The sequence below is a fragment of the Penaeus chinensis genome, chromosome 3 (assembly GCF_019202785.1).
Source record: "Penaeus chinensis breed Huanghai No. 1 chromosome 3, ASM1920278v2, whole genome shotgun sequence".
Taxonomy (NCBI): Eukaryota; Metazoa; Arthropoda; class Malacostraca; order Decapoda; family Penaeidae; genus Penaeus; species Penaeus chinensis.
Genome location: NC_061821.1, coordinates 7,967,092 through 7,984,591, shown reverse-complemented (window position 1 = coordinate 7,984,591; position 17,500 = coordinate 7,967,092). Strand labels below are relative to the sequence as shown.

The 17,500-nt window shown below is 34.6% G+C and overlaps 2 protein-coding genes across 4 annotated transcripts in view; one reads left to right on the top strand and one right to left on the bottom strand.

Annotated features, from left to right (window-relative positions):
- Positions 1-607: 607 nt before the first annotated feature.
- Positions 608-9,000, bottom strand: LOC125039644 (B-cell receptor-associated protein 31-like). 3 transcript variants are annotated; one of them, XM_047633814.1, is made up of 6 exons: positions 8,854-9,000; positions 3,857-3,974; positions 3,575-3,675; positions 3,291-3,447; positions 2,254-2,444; positions 608-1,784 (listed from the first exon to the last, which is right to left on the bottom strand). In XM_047633814.1, the coding sequence occupies exons 2-6, from the start codon at positions 3,946-3,948 to the stop codon at positions 1,633-1,635; spliced, it is 693 nt and encodes a 230-aa protein (XP_047489770.1). In that variant the 5' UTR covers positions 3,949-3,974; positions 8,854-9,000; the 3' UTR covers positions 608-1,632. The 3 variants fall into 3 exon arrangements, with proteins under 3 accessions (XP_047489770.1, XP_047489786.1, XP_047489778.1); XM_047633830.1 differs by having other exon boundaries at positions 8,879-8,897; XM_047633822.1 differs by having other exon boundaries at positions 8,742-8,857.
- Positions 9,001-13,516: 4,516 nt separating this feature from the next.
- The window catches only part of LOC125039638, a 4,516-nt gene continuing 532 nt past the window's right edge, over positions 13,517-17,500 (top strand). The window contains exons 1-4 of the mRNA XM_047633803.1: positions 13,517-13,800; positions 14,338-14,460; positions 16,287-16,452; positions 17,011-17,151. Coding sequence (XP_047489759.1) covers positions 13,747-13,800; positions 14,338-14,460; positions 16,287-16,452; positions 17,011-17,151 — 484 coding nt within the window. The 5' untranslated portion in view covers positions 13,517-13,746. The remainder of the gene's footprint in view (positions 13,801-14,337; positions 14,461-16,286; positions 16,453-17,010; positions 17,152-17,500) is intronic.

Below are 17,500 nucleotides of genomic sequence, written 5' to 3'. Positions count from 1 at the left end.
TCGCAAACCAAACCACCATCTCCCTCCGCCCCTTAAACATCTGGCCCCTCTTCTCCCCCCCATAAGAAAACCTTTGTTTCTCAAACCTGCCCAACTGACTCCACTTCCTCTGACAACTTTGATCTAATAATACCTACCTTCCTGAACTGCTAAAGGACTTCTGACTTGTAGCACATTTAACCGCTTGACGACGGGTCACGTCTATAGACATCATAACAAACCGCTTGAAATGTGCTATGCGGCTGTACGCCGCAGCAGCGCGCCAAAGCGCTACGGGGCGGTGATTCGGCTTGATGTACCAAACTCCTGGGCTCAAAGTCAGCGCTTTGCCATTGGTCACCAGAGTGTAGTTTCTTTTTTAGTTTTCTTCACCCATCACCAAGGGGTTAATCATCATATTACTCTCACCTTTAACCTTTTCACTCTTACACCTTTCTATAGTGCTACAAGATCTTTGATGTCTAGCACATATATTTTGCTTTGTAACTGTTAAACATTTTTTTTCTAATAGATAAACAGATGATTGCAGGAAATACTTCTAGTACATTTTCCTTTCAATGCCATGATTCTAAATAAGTAAGTTTGTTGGCTGTATATAAACGTCATATAAATATTATATTTTTATTTTATTTTATTATTATCAGAGTAAATAATTCCTTACATAACTGAAAAAGATTAGAAGTGAGCCTAATAACTCTGTCAACCTTCTTTCGTATAAACAAAATGACTACAAGGATAAGTACACTGAATAGAAACAGCCACACCACATCAACAGTAAACATTCTGTGAGGAAACCAAGTTGAAAATAAGATGATTCTGCACACACACAAACAATCCTATAAACATATACACAGTTTTATGCCTTTGCTTTAGATTAATAAAACTTTTCCTTTCATCATAAAGCTATACATCTTTACATCATGTCATATTGTTAGAATTTCTCTTTAATGCATTTATTAGAACTTTATATATGACAAAAGCACACATTAACATGGCCAGGGAAGAGTTGATAACATATATCAAGCAAATTGTTGAAGAAAAATGTAATGTTTTATAAAATCTACTGGGCAGTAATCTATGCAAAAAATAACAATTGCTGTTTTTAAGCAGGAATTATAGAAGTAATGAAAAATATCCAAACTATAATGAGTGGTCTCACTTTTTTCTGTCTGAGCTGGGGTAGAGGAGTCGAAGGAGCCCTGTATGTGGAAAACTATTAAGGTTGTACTAATTATTATTATTACTAGAAAAAAAAAAAAAAAAAAAAAAAAGGATATACACTCCTTTCAAAAGTAAAAACTAATTAAATAGGCCCAAGCACTTTATTTCACAAACCACTAATTTCATGGCCTCCAGTTTTCTGAAAAAGACATTCCAAATGCAGAATCTTATAATTTGAACCTCCAAATATAGTTCACTACATTCCTGTCATGGGAGCAATATTTCAAGAGGCACTGTTTGAAGCCTTATGCACTAAGCAAGATCTCATAGGCTTGCTTTTTAATATTAATTTAATCAAGATACATAATGTTTATCGTATATAGTAATTATCATTAAAAAGATAACCAAATTTGCTCTCTCCATTTGTTCCTGTACACACAACTTATATCATAGCAGGCTAGGAAACTGTCCTCAATCATCTTTCTTGGATTCTTCGGCACCACTTGTTTTCTTCAATTGCTCCTGGAGCTTTGCATGTTCTTCAAGCATGCGGTCATATTCACGACCAACAGCTTCAGCCTGTTTCAGAGCAGCATCTCGTTCTGCTTCCAAGCGACGTTTGTCTATGAGAGGAAGGGGAGGAACAAAGATTACAATATAGTTAAGTGTAAACTTTGTTTTCATGGCACAGGTCTGCAATTACTCTACTGTTTTATTTAATATAGTGCCTAAATGACAGGTATATTCAGATGCAGTTAAGTAATTTATAAGACAAATTACTGCTCATTTGATGAATATCCCTCCCAAAACCACAAACACTTTTACACTCTTATAAGGACTCCATTATTCTCACTCATTCAGCCTGCCAGAGCTGCTGCCTGCACTTTGAATATGAAATTTCTATAAGGTCAGTAATTACTTTTATAATTAAAGTAGCAAATATATTTAGGCTATATAGAGCTGCACAGCCCTATTATAATTTGTTTTTATGGAGTATTTTTTACCTGATTAATTTGTGTTTTTGTGATCTAGCAGAAAATATAAGGGATCCCTCCTTATATAAAAAATAGATGAAAAAAAGGGAAAACTTACCTTCCTTCAATTCTTTAATCTCATTTGAAACATTAGCTTCTTTCTGCTGATCCTCTTCCTTGTCAGCCTTGTCTTGCTTCAGAAGCTGAGCTGCAGTCTCAGAGGCTGTCTTGGCCTGCTTAAGGGCAGCATGTCCTTCCGCCATTGCAACAGCAAGTTTAGAAATAAGTGTCATCAATCGTTGCAACACCCTGAAGAATGTATTTATTGTAATAAGTGGCTTTCTAAAGGAAAAAAGTAAGACAGTCATTTTGCATCACAAAGATTTTACAAACTTTCTATTTCAAATAATAAAATGAGGAAGACTAAAATAAAAAATGCACAAGTATGGAAAAACACCACGCACAAACTTTTACCAAAAAGTGAGACAAACCTCCTGGATTTCAGGCCTGACCTGAAGATAAAATTCAGGATGATTTTAAAACTGCCTGGCAGTATGTAGTGCTATGAAGCACACAATTTCAACCAAATGAGCTGTGCCACAATACCTGTATTTCTTGTGTGGTACAAATCCAATACAGTTCTGATATGTATGCCTAGCAGACAACATGCCCATTGCTTACAAACACACTTAATGGACAAAGCATGAATAATGGCAAGGAATGTTTTTCAGTGAAGATTCTGCCATATGAACTTTTATTATCAATAGAATACTAGTGAGCATGTCTTGACTTGTATTTCATAAAAATATTAAGCTTAACATTGGATGTCAAATATTAAGAAACAAGAAAGCATGATTCTTGACTCATACAGGTAGCTGCAAGACTAATAATGGATATTATGTTATATATACAAGCACAAGGAAAGTCTTTATAAATGTTTAATACAAAATTTAAAACAAAATAGTTTCACATTGGTCAATGTTTATATCTGAGTGTCACTGCAATGCTACACACCATATCATGTGAGTGTATGCTCTGTAGCACACAACCCAAGGCTGTTGTCTCCCTTTTTAGTATCTTTGTTTGTGCATTGTGGGTTTTTCTTTACAAAAAACTTGCACATATGAAAGAACAAGACTATTTCCTGATATTTACACCCAAAGGAAAAGGGAGAAGCCAGAGATGTAAAAGTTGCGCTGGGCACGGAAGAGCCTCATGTGAGCTTGCATTTCAGCATCCAAGTGATACCCATGATCTCCTTTTTGTTGTTCTGACAGCTCATGGCTGTATTTCCTCATCTCACGGATGGCATCTTGATTAAAAGAAAGTGGGTCAGGTATACATCAGAGTTCATAATGAAATGTTTTACCAGAGTCTCTATACATTCAAGTCAAAATCTCAATAAAACATGTCCTACATGTCAACTGCATCTCACTTACCTAAGAAGAAAAGACTCAAAACACCAAGGAACACCTTGAAGTATATATGTGACATGTTTCCAATGCTTCTCAGAAACCGTGACTTGAAGATGGAGTGCCATCTGTAATGGTTAAAAAAGAAATAGAGTATAACTTTAACTCTACTGCTCTACTCTTCAAAAACAATGAAGCACTTGAAAACTTAACCTTTCTAACATCTACCCCTAGTCCTTATCTGTATTTTAAATATATAACATTTTCTTGGTGCTATTTTGTCAATAAAGAAATAAAATACACATTTACCTCTGTGGTGAAATGATGGGTATTAGGAGAAAGATGGTGACTGCTAACTCCGCATACATAACACCTGCTATTAAAGTCCACTGGATACTCATCTTGCTTCACTTTTTTGTTCAGGTACCTGTGAACACAGAAAATGTAATGTGTTCTTTAGTACACTAAAAGAGGAAGTTCTCTGATTAAAGGGTATACAGCTTTTGTAAGGGGATTATCTTTTATTATAATATTTTCATGCATGATAGAAGTACCCTTAACCTCCTGAAGGACCATTTGGCTTCTTAAGTTCAACTGTAACACCATTCCATAAAAACAAATAGTCACATTACTATAGGTCAAAATTTCCAAACACAAATATCATAGTGTTATAAACTACTAGAAACAGTTCTTTTGAAAACTCATTCTCTGATAAATATTTATGTATTTATATGCAAACTGTGTTACCAGTGACCTCTGGCATTCTCATAATTCTGAACAAAGTACATCAAAATGCACAATAGAGTTTAAATGTTTCCTCAAACATTCTTGACAAATCAGCAATTCTAGAAATGTTCTACCTAATTCTCAGCAATAAAAAAAATCTGCGTATTCAAATAATACTCCAATTAAAGAGCACTGTTTTCACCTTTCTTGTGTATTCCATGTGTCCTGACAGCAAAATCATTTGTTAGTGAGTGTGTAATTGTAGATGTACTAAATCTGTCTATGACAGTTACATTTCAATGTTCTTTTGTCTAATATATCCAGAAATTGGCTTGGTAAACTATTAAAGTGGTTGGTATTCCCTTAACAAACCAATTTCCATTTCATCTTGTTGGTAAAAGTTTTGTTGAAAACTAAAAGTGGCTGCTGTGCTGTTTCTTCAACAGCATTTTCAGAAAAAGGGATACTACTGTAATTTATATATCCACCAATAAATCCCCTTAATAAGGAATAGAAAAGTTCCAAGCTGTGGGTATTAACAGGTTGGGAAAACAAAAATTACTTTTAGTTCTGTAATGCTTTTAGTTCTGTATTTCTGACTTTTGATCCACCTATTACATGAACTTCAGCATGACAGTGATGTATAATGTATATCTACTAAGCAAAAATAGAAGCAAGATTTAGATTGCGAAAAAAATGGGGAAAAACAAGAGCAAAGACTTTTACCATCTTTAGCCTGTGTAACAGACATCTTGAAGGCTACATAAAAAAAAAAAAAAAAAAAAAAAAAAAAAAAATGATCTTTACTGGTAGGGCTGATTTGATGAAACTTTCCATATGGTGATGATGAGGATGATAGTGATGGTGATAGTGATATTCATGATGATATTGATGGTGATATTATATCCTACCAGCTGCAAAAAAAGGACTGACTTTTTCTCTACAACAAATTATAGTTCCCGATACATTAAGAGTTTGATTTTGCTCACCAGAAACAATATATTTCAGTGTCATATATCAAAAATATATATCGTCCAAAGAGGACATAGCTTGAAAAGTTACCCCATTTATTCTCACCAGCAAATGAAAATTGAAAACTATAAACGTGGAAACAAGAAAATATAAAGCAAAAAATATATTTATATCATACAGAACAGTAAATTTATTTAGACAAGTATATTTTATATAATAGTATAGTGTGTGGAATATATGGATGAGGGAAAGAGATGGAAATTATCTGGATGAAATATACAACATAACAAAATTACAACTTCACCCTCCATAGCTTCCATTAGCATGACTAGCTCAGGAAGCAGAGGGCCCACATGAGGAATGGGAATATGTGGAAGACATCGTGTGTGGCAAGAGGAAACTTGCCAAACAGTACCTGATATATTACTGGACACTGCACACATCTCACTGACAATGGAAAAGTTTTGGGGGAGGGGGGGATCCACTTTTAGATACACTTGCACAGTCATAGCAAACAGTACTAACCACACAGGAAATGGCAAACCATAATTATGGTGTATTTCTGAAAAAAATACTATCAGCTTTAACTACAATACCTATTTACTTAAAAAAAAAAAAATAATAAAACTTTTACAACAAGATGAAATAGAAATTGTTTTTTTAAGGGAATACCAATCACTTTAATAGTTTACCAAGCCAATTTATGGATATATTAGACAAAAGAACATTGAAATGTAAATGTCATAGGCAGATTTAGTACATCTACAATTACACACTCACTAACAAATGATTTTGCTGTCAGGACACATGGAATACACAAGAAAGGTGAAAACAGTGCTCTTTAATTAGAGTATTATTTGAATGGGCAGTTTTTTTTTATTGCTCAGAATTAGACAGAACATTTCTAGAATTGCTGATTTGTCAAGAATGTTTGAGGAAACATTCAACAGCTTTCTTTTTTCTTTATAATACACTGATGCTGAAGGTCACTCTTTGAGAGGATCCAAAGGCTTAAAAACAGGAAATAGCTTACCTATAAAACAAATTTAACCTAATGAAGCTGAGCACAACAAAATAAACAGATATACTTATAACAATTACTCCACATCCATTTTCTTGCACATATGTGTTCAACAGCACAACTAATTGCTATCTTTTTACTCAACCAACCAATAATTTCCTGTATAATTTTTAAAACCTTTTTCATTCAGATTTGTATAATTTCTTAACCAGTTTTCCTACTAGGAATATGAAAAGGGGGTCATTTTTTATATTGTGGGTGGCTGGGAACCAGTAGGGTGAAACTTCTGGCTCTTGAAAGTAAAAGACATCATCACAGATAAGAGATAACTCAGTGATATATAATCATATAGTGTGTGTATGGGATTTGTGGGAGAGGAAAAGATAGTAGGGTTTAGCTGGATGAAATATGCCAGACAGTATTAGAATTATTAATTCACTTTCACTGCATTCCATTCACAAAAAGAAAGGGGTACGGAAATATGACTTTTTTGAAGAGAGGAGGGCCCGCAAAGGGAATATCTGAGGGTATTTTTGTGGTTGTGGCTGAAGGAAGCCTACCACAAAATATTATTAGAGGACACTTAACATATTGATAATGAAAAGTCAGAGAAAAAAAGTTCCCAGCAGGCCTGCACAATCATCACAAACTGAACTATAGGGGTTAAATGATGCACTTCATACTATGGTGCTGTACACTTGATTACAGAAAAGCCCACAACTGTGAATAAAAAAAAATGTTCCTGAAGTTTACTTATTAACAATAATCATGTAACACTTTTCTTAAATCAACAGACTAATCATAAGAACATTTAGTTTTATCTTGTGTAGTTGCTGCATTAGTTGTGATACATAAAACAGGAAGCTTATCTTCACATAAGAAGCCAGTTTTATCTCTATTCAACAGTACTACAATATATGTGAATGATGTACTGGGTCTTGCACAAATTTCTTATCATTAACTTGCAAAGGAAATAGTATTCATGAGAAGGGTTTTATTTTCTGCTGTTCTATCCGTTAAGGTATAGTTTACCTTGTGCCATACTGAAACTACCCCTAAATATCAAATGGTTAGTATACTCCCTCATGCAGTAAATTATATCACGATACATCAGAATATATGAATCCATAACGGTAATGTTTTAGTTTCACACAACACCCCACCTTGCAATTAGTACACCTTGTTTCAGTTATTCACATTGCAATATGCATTATCTTGTTATTTTCCACTCCAAGTTATATAAATAAAAGTACTGGTATGGTTGCTATTACTCCAGCCACTCCTGGAGATCCACAAACATCCACAAATGCCTTATGATCTAAAAAATTTGCAGGGTAGAATATGAATATACACAGAATCAGTCACTATATTGTCTTGAGCCCTACAACCCTCGCAATGGAAGACAATGAGTCCACCATAAATCAATGGCATGCGGGAGTGCCCAATTCCGAGTCTGTCCTACGCTCTATCCTGCCATACATACGTTCTTGTCCAGGGCATGGGTTGGGGGGCAGCAGCCCCCTGCATTTAACTATATATTGACCAATTCTCTATATGTTATTCATATTTTACCTCACAATTTCCCTTTGTACCATTTCCCTGGTACCATTCATGCCCTTCCCTGCTATCAGGGCCAAGATTGTTGGTATTGGGGGATTTCTGCGGCATAATTTCTAGATGCTTGGAAAACAGAGTGGGAGGGGAATCCATTGATTACTATATAGTTGTGATTGGTCACGTGAAGGTATTCTGAATATTCATCTTATTTTCTGTAGTTTTATCCATTAAAAGCAAACTTTTCCTTGTACTATATGACTGTGAAACTGATACTATAGCTCTTTAAAACCTACACAAAAATATCCTTCTCAATCTCAATCAGATTCAGGCATAGGGAGTTATGCATTAGTACATCTGCTTATATCAATCAATCACAAAAAGAAACAATCATGAATACTAGAAATTAAGTACATATTTTTAAAGAAACAAAGACAATAAACCTTAAAGTCTGGGTGGGCCCACTGATATATGTAATATCCATCAAAGTCTTCATACTTCAGTGTTCTTTGCTACAGTCAAAGATTAAATGCTACACCTATGAAAATGTTGCAGAAGCTTTTCACGCTTACGGTCTCCTATATATTACTTAAACTGTTTTCCTGTTTATCTCCTTCCTCTTTATGAGTTCATTTCAGCGTACCTGGTGACCCGGTAAATTAAAATGAATAAGGGTTAATTATAACCCACGGTAATCATCACCACCTGATCGCTAAATATGGAGAAATGCTTAAATACGCTTTTCCATAATAAAACCTCGCGTACACCGTAAATCTCCCCGAACTAGAAGATTCTGCCACGTTCTAAAATAGCTCATTTACGGGAATAGAGTATTCTAGTTAAAGGTTACACCATGACTAGAGCTTCCCAGCGTCTTGAAGCCGAGTTACATATTCCCGTTTTGTTTCTTCTTGTACTTACTGTCACGTAGTTTTAATACCTCTAACGTTTCTCTCGCCTCCTATAACGACTACCAGCGTGACAGTATGCACGTAACACAGAAGGAATATGAAAAATCAACAGCCAATCTTACCAAATCTATAAAGGACGTCACTCACAGATTACTACGGCCGCGTTCACTCACTGAAGCCAAGTGTTCCTGCCAGTGATTCGTCCGGCTGCGATTGGTCGGCCGCGTCCGCCAATCACAGGCCCAACATCCGGTTGGTGACTGAGTTTCGTCATCCTGAACGCGACCCTTCTAAAAATTACTCGAGGCTGAGGACGTTATGGGTTTCCAAGATTGCCTTGTTGTTGGGCTTTTTCTAAAGAGATTATGGTAGCCCAACAACGGCTTGGCAAGCCTGACCATAGCGTTGATAATCCAAAATGTAATCATGCGCTTCTTTCGCTGGGGAAGTTTAAATAAATTGCAAGCTGGTTGCAGTTTGCAATTAACAGTAGCGTGTCAAGACTTTTTTATCAATAGGTTTGTCTAAACAGGACTCTTATCCATGGGTGACATGTGTGCACGCACGTATACCCCCCCCCCCCACACACACACACACATTTGATCTCCAAGGTAGACTCGGAGAAATTTAGCAGTTGTACTAATATATACGAAGGTCAAAAGGGATTGTGGTCGACTAGCCATACCAAACAAAAAATACTGCTTTCCTCCAACATCCGATAGCTTTCGCCTTAGTAGTGGCCAATCTACTGAGGTGTGCTGATATAGTCAGCTCGTGCTAATCTTTTGGGTCACATCATTCGATTTACAGGCTCTGAAGAGCAAAACTTGCGATGAGGTTCTCCAGAAAATATGTAACATCCCTGAACTGGCTGTGGCAGTAAAAATCCTTCGAAGTTTTAACATCTTTGAGCTGGCTGTGGCAATAAAAATCCTTCACAGGGGTGTGTAAACATAAATACTTAACTCCCTCTCCTCTAGATGACGAACTGACAAAATACGGTTTTCTTCAAAATTTCAATGCTCGATTGTGACCAGGGAAATCGACGGTCCTGCTACGATCATGTACTCCAAATGGCATGCAATTACATGCTATACAATGATCCTTCCTTTAGGGTGGATCAAGCTAAGACTCCCATTGATAACTATCATCTCAGTAGTAATGAGGCGTTGTCTAATACCTGCATGGACGCAGTGGAGTTGGGACATGCAGTGTAAGTTGGGGGGCGTCTGTTCCCTTCGTGAAAAAAAAAAAATTAATATTTCCCAAAGTTGTGGTAACTGTAATAGCTCCCTTCACCTCTTCCTACAATTAATGCAATTTAAGGGCATCATCTCATTCATTTCACGCACGAGAACTCAACTATAGACTGTGTTTATCATGCGAGATAACTCAGCAACTAACCTGTGAGTTGAATGCTTATCAACACCCTGAATCTATGGGAGACAGCCAAGAGTTATGCACAATCATGTAAACTTAGTAGTCTTCGTCCTCATTCCTGCAGGCTCATTCTGCATACCTTGTGCCATGAAAGTCTCAGAGCCATGGCATTTAGTTTGGCTGCAAGGATCTCCACTACCCTACACATTATTATTTCCCTAGGTATGAGGTACGATGTTTCTCCCAGTGGAAAAACCCGATCATCCACATAAGCTATAATCTTACGTCCATTGGAAGGTGAATGTTAAGGACTCTGATCAACAGGATGCTGAAGACTGAGGACTTCTCCGTGGCGTGTGCCATTTTCATGTCTAGTCCCAAGAACCTACCTCTGACGGTCCTGCTCAAAAGGCAATCCTCTTTCTAGCCGATAAGCTTAAACTATGACTCCAAAGTGGCGAGAGGGCTCATTGGAGGAGGCCATTTCCTAAGTCCAGAGACCTAAATGGGGCTACCTTCGTGGCAACCAGGATTCTGCAACGAGAAGCCCTATTGACCTTAGGGATGTGATGTGATCACATTTAGATCATGTGGCTGGCAGAATAAGTTTGACTTTATTTAAGATTTGAAAGATATTCACTTTCCTGGCATCTCGTGCCCTCATTCGATTTTCAGTTTCAGAGGATTAGTAGAGAAAAACCTCAGTAATAATGGGGGAAGAATCCGTGCAACTCAGAGGCTGTTTAACCTATTTCCTTTCTCACACCCTACCGAATATTTCCCTGGTTAGCCAAGAGCTTTTGTCATAAATCCGATTCTCAGGATCCCGGTCAATGTTCAAGGTTCAATATTCGTTGGATATTGTTGTTCATCCCTGGGTATTCCGGGGTAGACCCTATATTAGGTGCCGATTTGACTGCAAGATTGTAGTTATATTTACATCTATAGATACTGGGCACACGGACACTTGTGTCATTATCTTCATGACTGTCAGGATAAATGTATAGGGTGCCACTGTTGTAATATTTACATAAGCAAACTTTATATTGTTATTGAATTGTATTTCCTACCAACATAATTTACTAGCTGCATAATTGCAGGTTGCAACAGTGATTTGTAAGATAAGCTTGTCAAATAAAGAAGTGGAAGATTTTTTTTTTTTACCATTTTGTCACAATAACTAAGCCTTATGGAACAAATCAAAACGTACATATTTGTATTTTTTAGAGTAATAAAAATATTTCTTTAACACCATCTGATATTTGAAACGTAAATGTTGCAAGTCAGTCCGGTGACGATCTGCATCGAACGTGTTTTCAACAGGTTTTAAACGACGAGTGTCTATGACGTGTAACTGTAGATTGTAAAATATTATTCATCCACTGAGTATATAAAATAAATATAAAGTAAATATAACTTTCTGTATAGTCAGCTATAATCTATATTGTCACTCTCGTTGGAATTCTGAACTTATAAGCTGAACAAAAATGAAGTTAAGCGAAGTATATTTTAATTCCTAACCACTGCCTATATTTTGTACTTAACTATTTTTCTACATTTCTCGTTTTCGTCTCTACTACTTTCATTCCCTCTGCTTATAAAAATTTGCTGTACACATTTATTCTTTCTTTCTACTTACTGTACTTTACTTGCCAGACGTAATTAAAGAGGCTGGGAACGTGTGATCATGATGCATGAATGTGAAAATACGATCATATGACTTGCGCCGTCTTTTTATACTTGATGATGACTAGTTTATGACTCAGTTTCAGTTGAAGGTTTGTAAATTGATTTACTTAAATATTGTCAAATCACTGTACGAAAGTTGATGACACAGAAAATGGAAATACAACTGCTTATTATCAGAAACAACTCTCAGAAGTTCAAGGCCAATACAGATTCAGAAGTTATCTATCGTCTTATTAAATTATATCGTTACCAATCTAATCGTACTATACTATTATCGGATGATGATACTTGCTGACGCGCATAGTATTCACAAGTAATTGTATTTATATTACACATATACAGTAACGGAGGGAAAATTCGCAATGGCTGCGTATCAGCAGACCTCAAAAGGAGTGGATAAGTGATATGACAAATGCTTCTTTGTATAACGATTCCGTGGCTACTTCAAGCATGTACTCTATGTACTCATATTGTTAACACTATTATTAAAAGATAGGTAAGTACACTATTATTATTACTATTATTATTATTGTTGTTGTTGTTATTATTATTAGTAGTAGTAGTAGTAGTAGTAGTAGTAGTAGTAGTAGTAGTAGTATCATCATCATCATCACATCATCATCATCATCATCATCATCATCATCATCACCATCATTATCATTATAACTATCATCACCAACATTGTTATACTCATCAGCATTATTATTTTTATCATTACGACTAACACTATAATTGTTGTTATTATAATCATAATTGTTATAGCCGTCATCATCTTCATTGTCTTTTCTGTTATTGTTATCATTATCCTCATCGTTACTATCATTATCATTATCATTATTACCATTATTATAATTATTATAATTATCATTATCACCATTATCAGTATCATTATTGTTATTGCCATTGTTATGATCGTTATTATTATCATTATTATTATTATGAATAACATTATTGTTGTTTTTTTAGATATTAATGTTGCCTTTTTATCATAACTGCTTTTGTCGATGTTGTTATTATCGTTATCATCATAATTATTATTACTAGTAGCATCATTATTATTATTACTAGTAGCATCATTATTATTATTATTACTAGTAGCATCATTATTATTATTGTTATTGGTAACATTATCATTATTATAGTTATTGGTAACATTATCATTATTATTGTTATAAGTATCATTATTATTATTGTTATTGGTATCATTATTATTATTATTATTGGTATCATTATCATCATCATCATCACCAATCATCTTCATCACCATCATCATCATAATCATTATCATCATAATCATCATTATCATCATCATTACAGTATTCTTATAATTATCATTACCAATATCATAGTATTCTTATATCATCATATTCCAACGTTTATTTATTATATACACACTACAAGTATACACACGTTTGTACGTGTTAAATATATGTAAATATCTATGAATATACAGTCATGTGTACTCTTAGTTGTCTGTTTGAAAGTCTTTGTTAGTATTCTTTATATGTATACATACATATCGATGAAATGATTATTTAATCCAGAGTAAGGAGTCAAAACTTAATTTTAAAAAGTACACTCGTGAATGGATTTGAATACAGATACGAGAATCTTGAAATTTGCTTATTTTAAACCATCTTTATCAGCCTTATTAGTTCGTATAATCTTATAGTTATTATTTAATCACACAGAAGACTAATAAGATAACCACCTAGAAGAACGCAGGTGATGCAAAAAGCCTTCGGGTGATTGCGCGAGTTGTTGTGCGTATTAGGCCCAGTGGTTGTGCGAATAAGCTCGTTGTAGTCGGTTCGAAAAAGGACTCACTTCGGTCGCCTGAAAACAATAACAAACGCACGTGAGGAGGAAGCAGAATTGTGAGGTCTAGCTAGATTTATTGTTATTATTTATTTGTGTGTGTTATTATTGGTGTCATCAAGGCGAGGATGAGGATGCCACAGGAGGAGGAACAGGAAGAAAGCAAGACTGACGCAAAACAGGTTTGTTATGGGACTACTTTGTTGATAATGACAAGCATGTTCGCCTCACTGTTTATGGGAGTTAATATTTATGAAGGTGGATCAGGTATTAGTATAATGGCAGCATGATAGTTTTCACGCTGAATCTCAATGAAGACATAACATTTCACACCAGGAGAATGAAGACTAAGCTAGAGGCCAGCATGGCAGCAAACAACTACCACATTTACAAATGACAGTTTCGGTGAACAGCCCAGGAAATCAGGGGTTAGGATTTTAAGCCTTTCATAACAGATCACAGCAAATTTCAAGTACAGTTGGATATAGCATAGCCAGTGTAATTATGAGAAGAATGTCTTATTTTGAAAGCCAATGTAGGGTATTTGGTACGATGTCCATAACATTAGTGAAATAGGGTATGGATGAAGATCTTTTTGTATGATAATATTTTTGTTGAATGTGGCATTTTGTTTATTGTTCTTGAATTTTGTAAATTGAGTAATTCATGATGTTTATTAGCTGCAAAGAGAATTAACATTTCCTTTTCATATTTTCCAGGAACTGTCAGGCATAGTTCCAGATGTTTCCGAATTTGCACCTGTTGAGAATCCAGGGCCGCTCTCCCTGGAAAACTTAGGACCTGACAAGGAGCTGTTTATTGTCAGAATGCCTCAAGGGATGGTAAGATAACATGATATAATGTATTTCCCAGTCAGTGAGATGTCCATGCCTGTAAGACCTAATCCTGTATTTACGGTTTTCAGCATACAGTTATTGATAATTATTTGAAAATTTGATACATATGTTACTATAAGAAATAATTACATTAAAATTTATATTTTCAGATTTATTGTGGTTCTTTCTCAAATAATTGAATTTAAAAGTTTGTTGAAATACAGATGCAAAAACATGCATAAGAACTGTAGTAAAATTAAAATGATAATCAAGCCTCAGTGCAGTTAAATTTTTTAGAGACTAGCAAATGGGTATTTTGTTACTTTAATCCATCTGTTCCAATATTGCATTGGGTTAAGAATGCTGTATTTCTTGTTAAGACATATTTTTCCATGGCAGCATCTTAATGGTTTGGATCTAATGACATAATAATGAAAAAAAAAATTGTCAGCAAAACCAATACTCACTCATCATTTGTGATTTGTATTGTTGGTCTTTATCAGTATCAAATACAAACTCCCTCATAGTGTTCTCCAAAGGTAATACTAAACCAGAATATTAACCCATTGCCACCGGGGAAAATTAATAAAAAATGGGGAAAATGCTGTGCTAATTTTTTATATTTTTTGTGAAATGACACTACACATAGATGGCTTTGCCTTACCTGATTTCACCTTTCCTTGAATTGGCAGGAAAATGTATTTTTTACTAGTGTTATGAAAATCAATGGTGTTATTTTATTATGAACATTATAATTACTATAATGTTATAAACAACATTAGTAATAGCAAAATAAGATAACGTAAAATATATTCGTAAATTAAAGAAAAGGGTAAACGGGCGAGACAGGCAGTACTCATAGTTGGCTCATTGGTGATTTAGTACAAGTGTAGCCATCTATGTGTAAAATCAATTAAACAAGTAAACTCACAGTGGGCATGGCACGGACACTATACATGCCCATCGCGAATGAGTTAAAAAATTTCATAATATTTCACAACTGATTCCCTGACATGTTGTCAATGTAATTTTTCCATCACTGTAAGATAAAGTTAATACAGACTACAAAAATGGGCAACTAATTCCCTATTACATGTACTATAATATCAGAAAAAAACTCATACCCCTACATGTAAGGGTTATCAATGTAAGGAAATCATGGATTAACCATACTTATCTTTTTTAATTGTGTTTTACATAAACCATCGCATATATGTAATTACAGCACAGCCTGCCACACTTATTTGTTTCTCTATGAACATGAGAATGCCCCTATGTTCAGGAATACCAGAAAACTAGGTTACAGATAAATAATTCAGGAAATCTAGCATCCATTACAATTATGTCAATAACAGCCAGTCACTTGTCTTCTTTCAAGTACATGGATGGATTATATAGACTATAGTTTCATTGCTATTTATAGTAGTAGTATTCTCATTGTTATTATTCCCTTAATGTTTATCTCATTAAAGTGAAATTGTAGACACAAGTAAAACAGTATCAAAACATAAGAATACAAACCAAAAAAAATGTTGCAGATAACCTAGGTTGTAAATAACAACATATAAAACAAGATATGAAAATATTTAGGGGGGAAAAAAAATGTAATAATTATTATTGTTATTGGTATCATTATTATTACTGTTATTGGTATCAATAACATTACAATCAGTAATGTCATTAGCATGACATTACTGATTGCCCATCTATCCTAATACTTGTAATTTATGATATACCACTAGTTCCCAAACCAAGGTCACTGGATCCTAGTGGGAAGGGTGTATCCTTATGGGTGATATGTTAATTTTTAATGACAATTTCTTCCCCTCTAGGTACCACCACCAAAACTAGCCAACATGAACCTTACCCTTGATGTAAAAAAGAAACGATCTATTCAGATTGACAATCATTTGCTGAGTGTGTCTGCCTATGAATCATCCACAGTGGGATCAACACCAAGCATTTTCCTTCCAAATGATGATGGGGAACTTCATCAGGGTAAGTGGTCAAGGAGCTTTATCTTTTTCCCAATGCCTTTTTTATAGATTTCGTTAAATTTGTCACAGTGGATCTTAACCCATTACCGACACATGACTTGTACGTACTTGCTATGCCCACTGTGAGTTAATTGTTTGATTGTTTTTACACATAGAATGCTACACTTGTACTAAGTCACCAATGAGCCAATTACGAGTACTGCCTGTCTCGCCCGTTTACCCTTTTCTTTGATTTACAATATTATTTTATGTTATCTTATCTTATGTTCCTGTTACTAATGTTTATAACATTATAGTAATTATGATATTGATAATAAAAATAACACCATCGTTATTCATAGCACTAGTAAAAAATACATTTTTCCCTCCAATTCAATTCAGATATGGTCACAAGGTCTACTAATTGACTCCTTTATGGCTAAGCACTAGCAGAGCATCTATGAACAGAGACATTTCACAAAAATATAAAAAATGAGCACAATATTTTCCCTATTTTTTATTCATTTTCCCCGGCGGCATTGGGTTGATAATACTGATTTCCTTTCTTTTTTTCTTTCAGTTAAGTTGAACATTGCAGGGCAAATAATCCTGAAACATGAGCCGCTAAGTTCCAGTGACAAAACAACAATAGATATTAACAATTTGAGGGCAGTCCAACATCAACCACCTTCAGATATACAAGAGAGAAATTTCTTGAAAAGTAGGAAAATATACAATTATTGTTGTTATTTACAATATTTTTATTATCATAATGTCCATTGTCAGATTTATCAATGTTATTAACTGTATCAATAGTATTCAATTGTATTACTTTTATTATCATTATTACATTTGCATTTGTTATTATCAGTTTTATATTTCACTATTATATTGCACATCATTATACTAATTACAATGAAGTTATGTGAACTCGAATAATCAGACACCCACTGTGCAACATTATATAAACATTTAGTAAAAAAAAAATCATAATTAGCCATATTTTTAAAGGTTATCCTGTGACAAATGCTCCTGGCTGGAGAGAAGATTTTCTAATGAGGTTACATTTT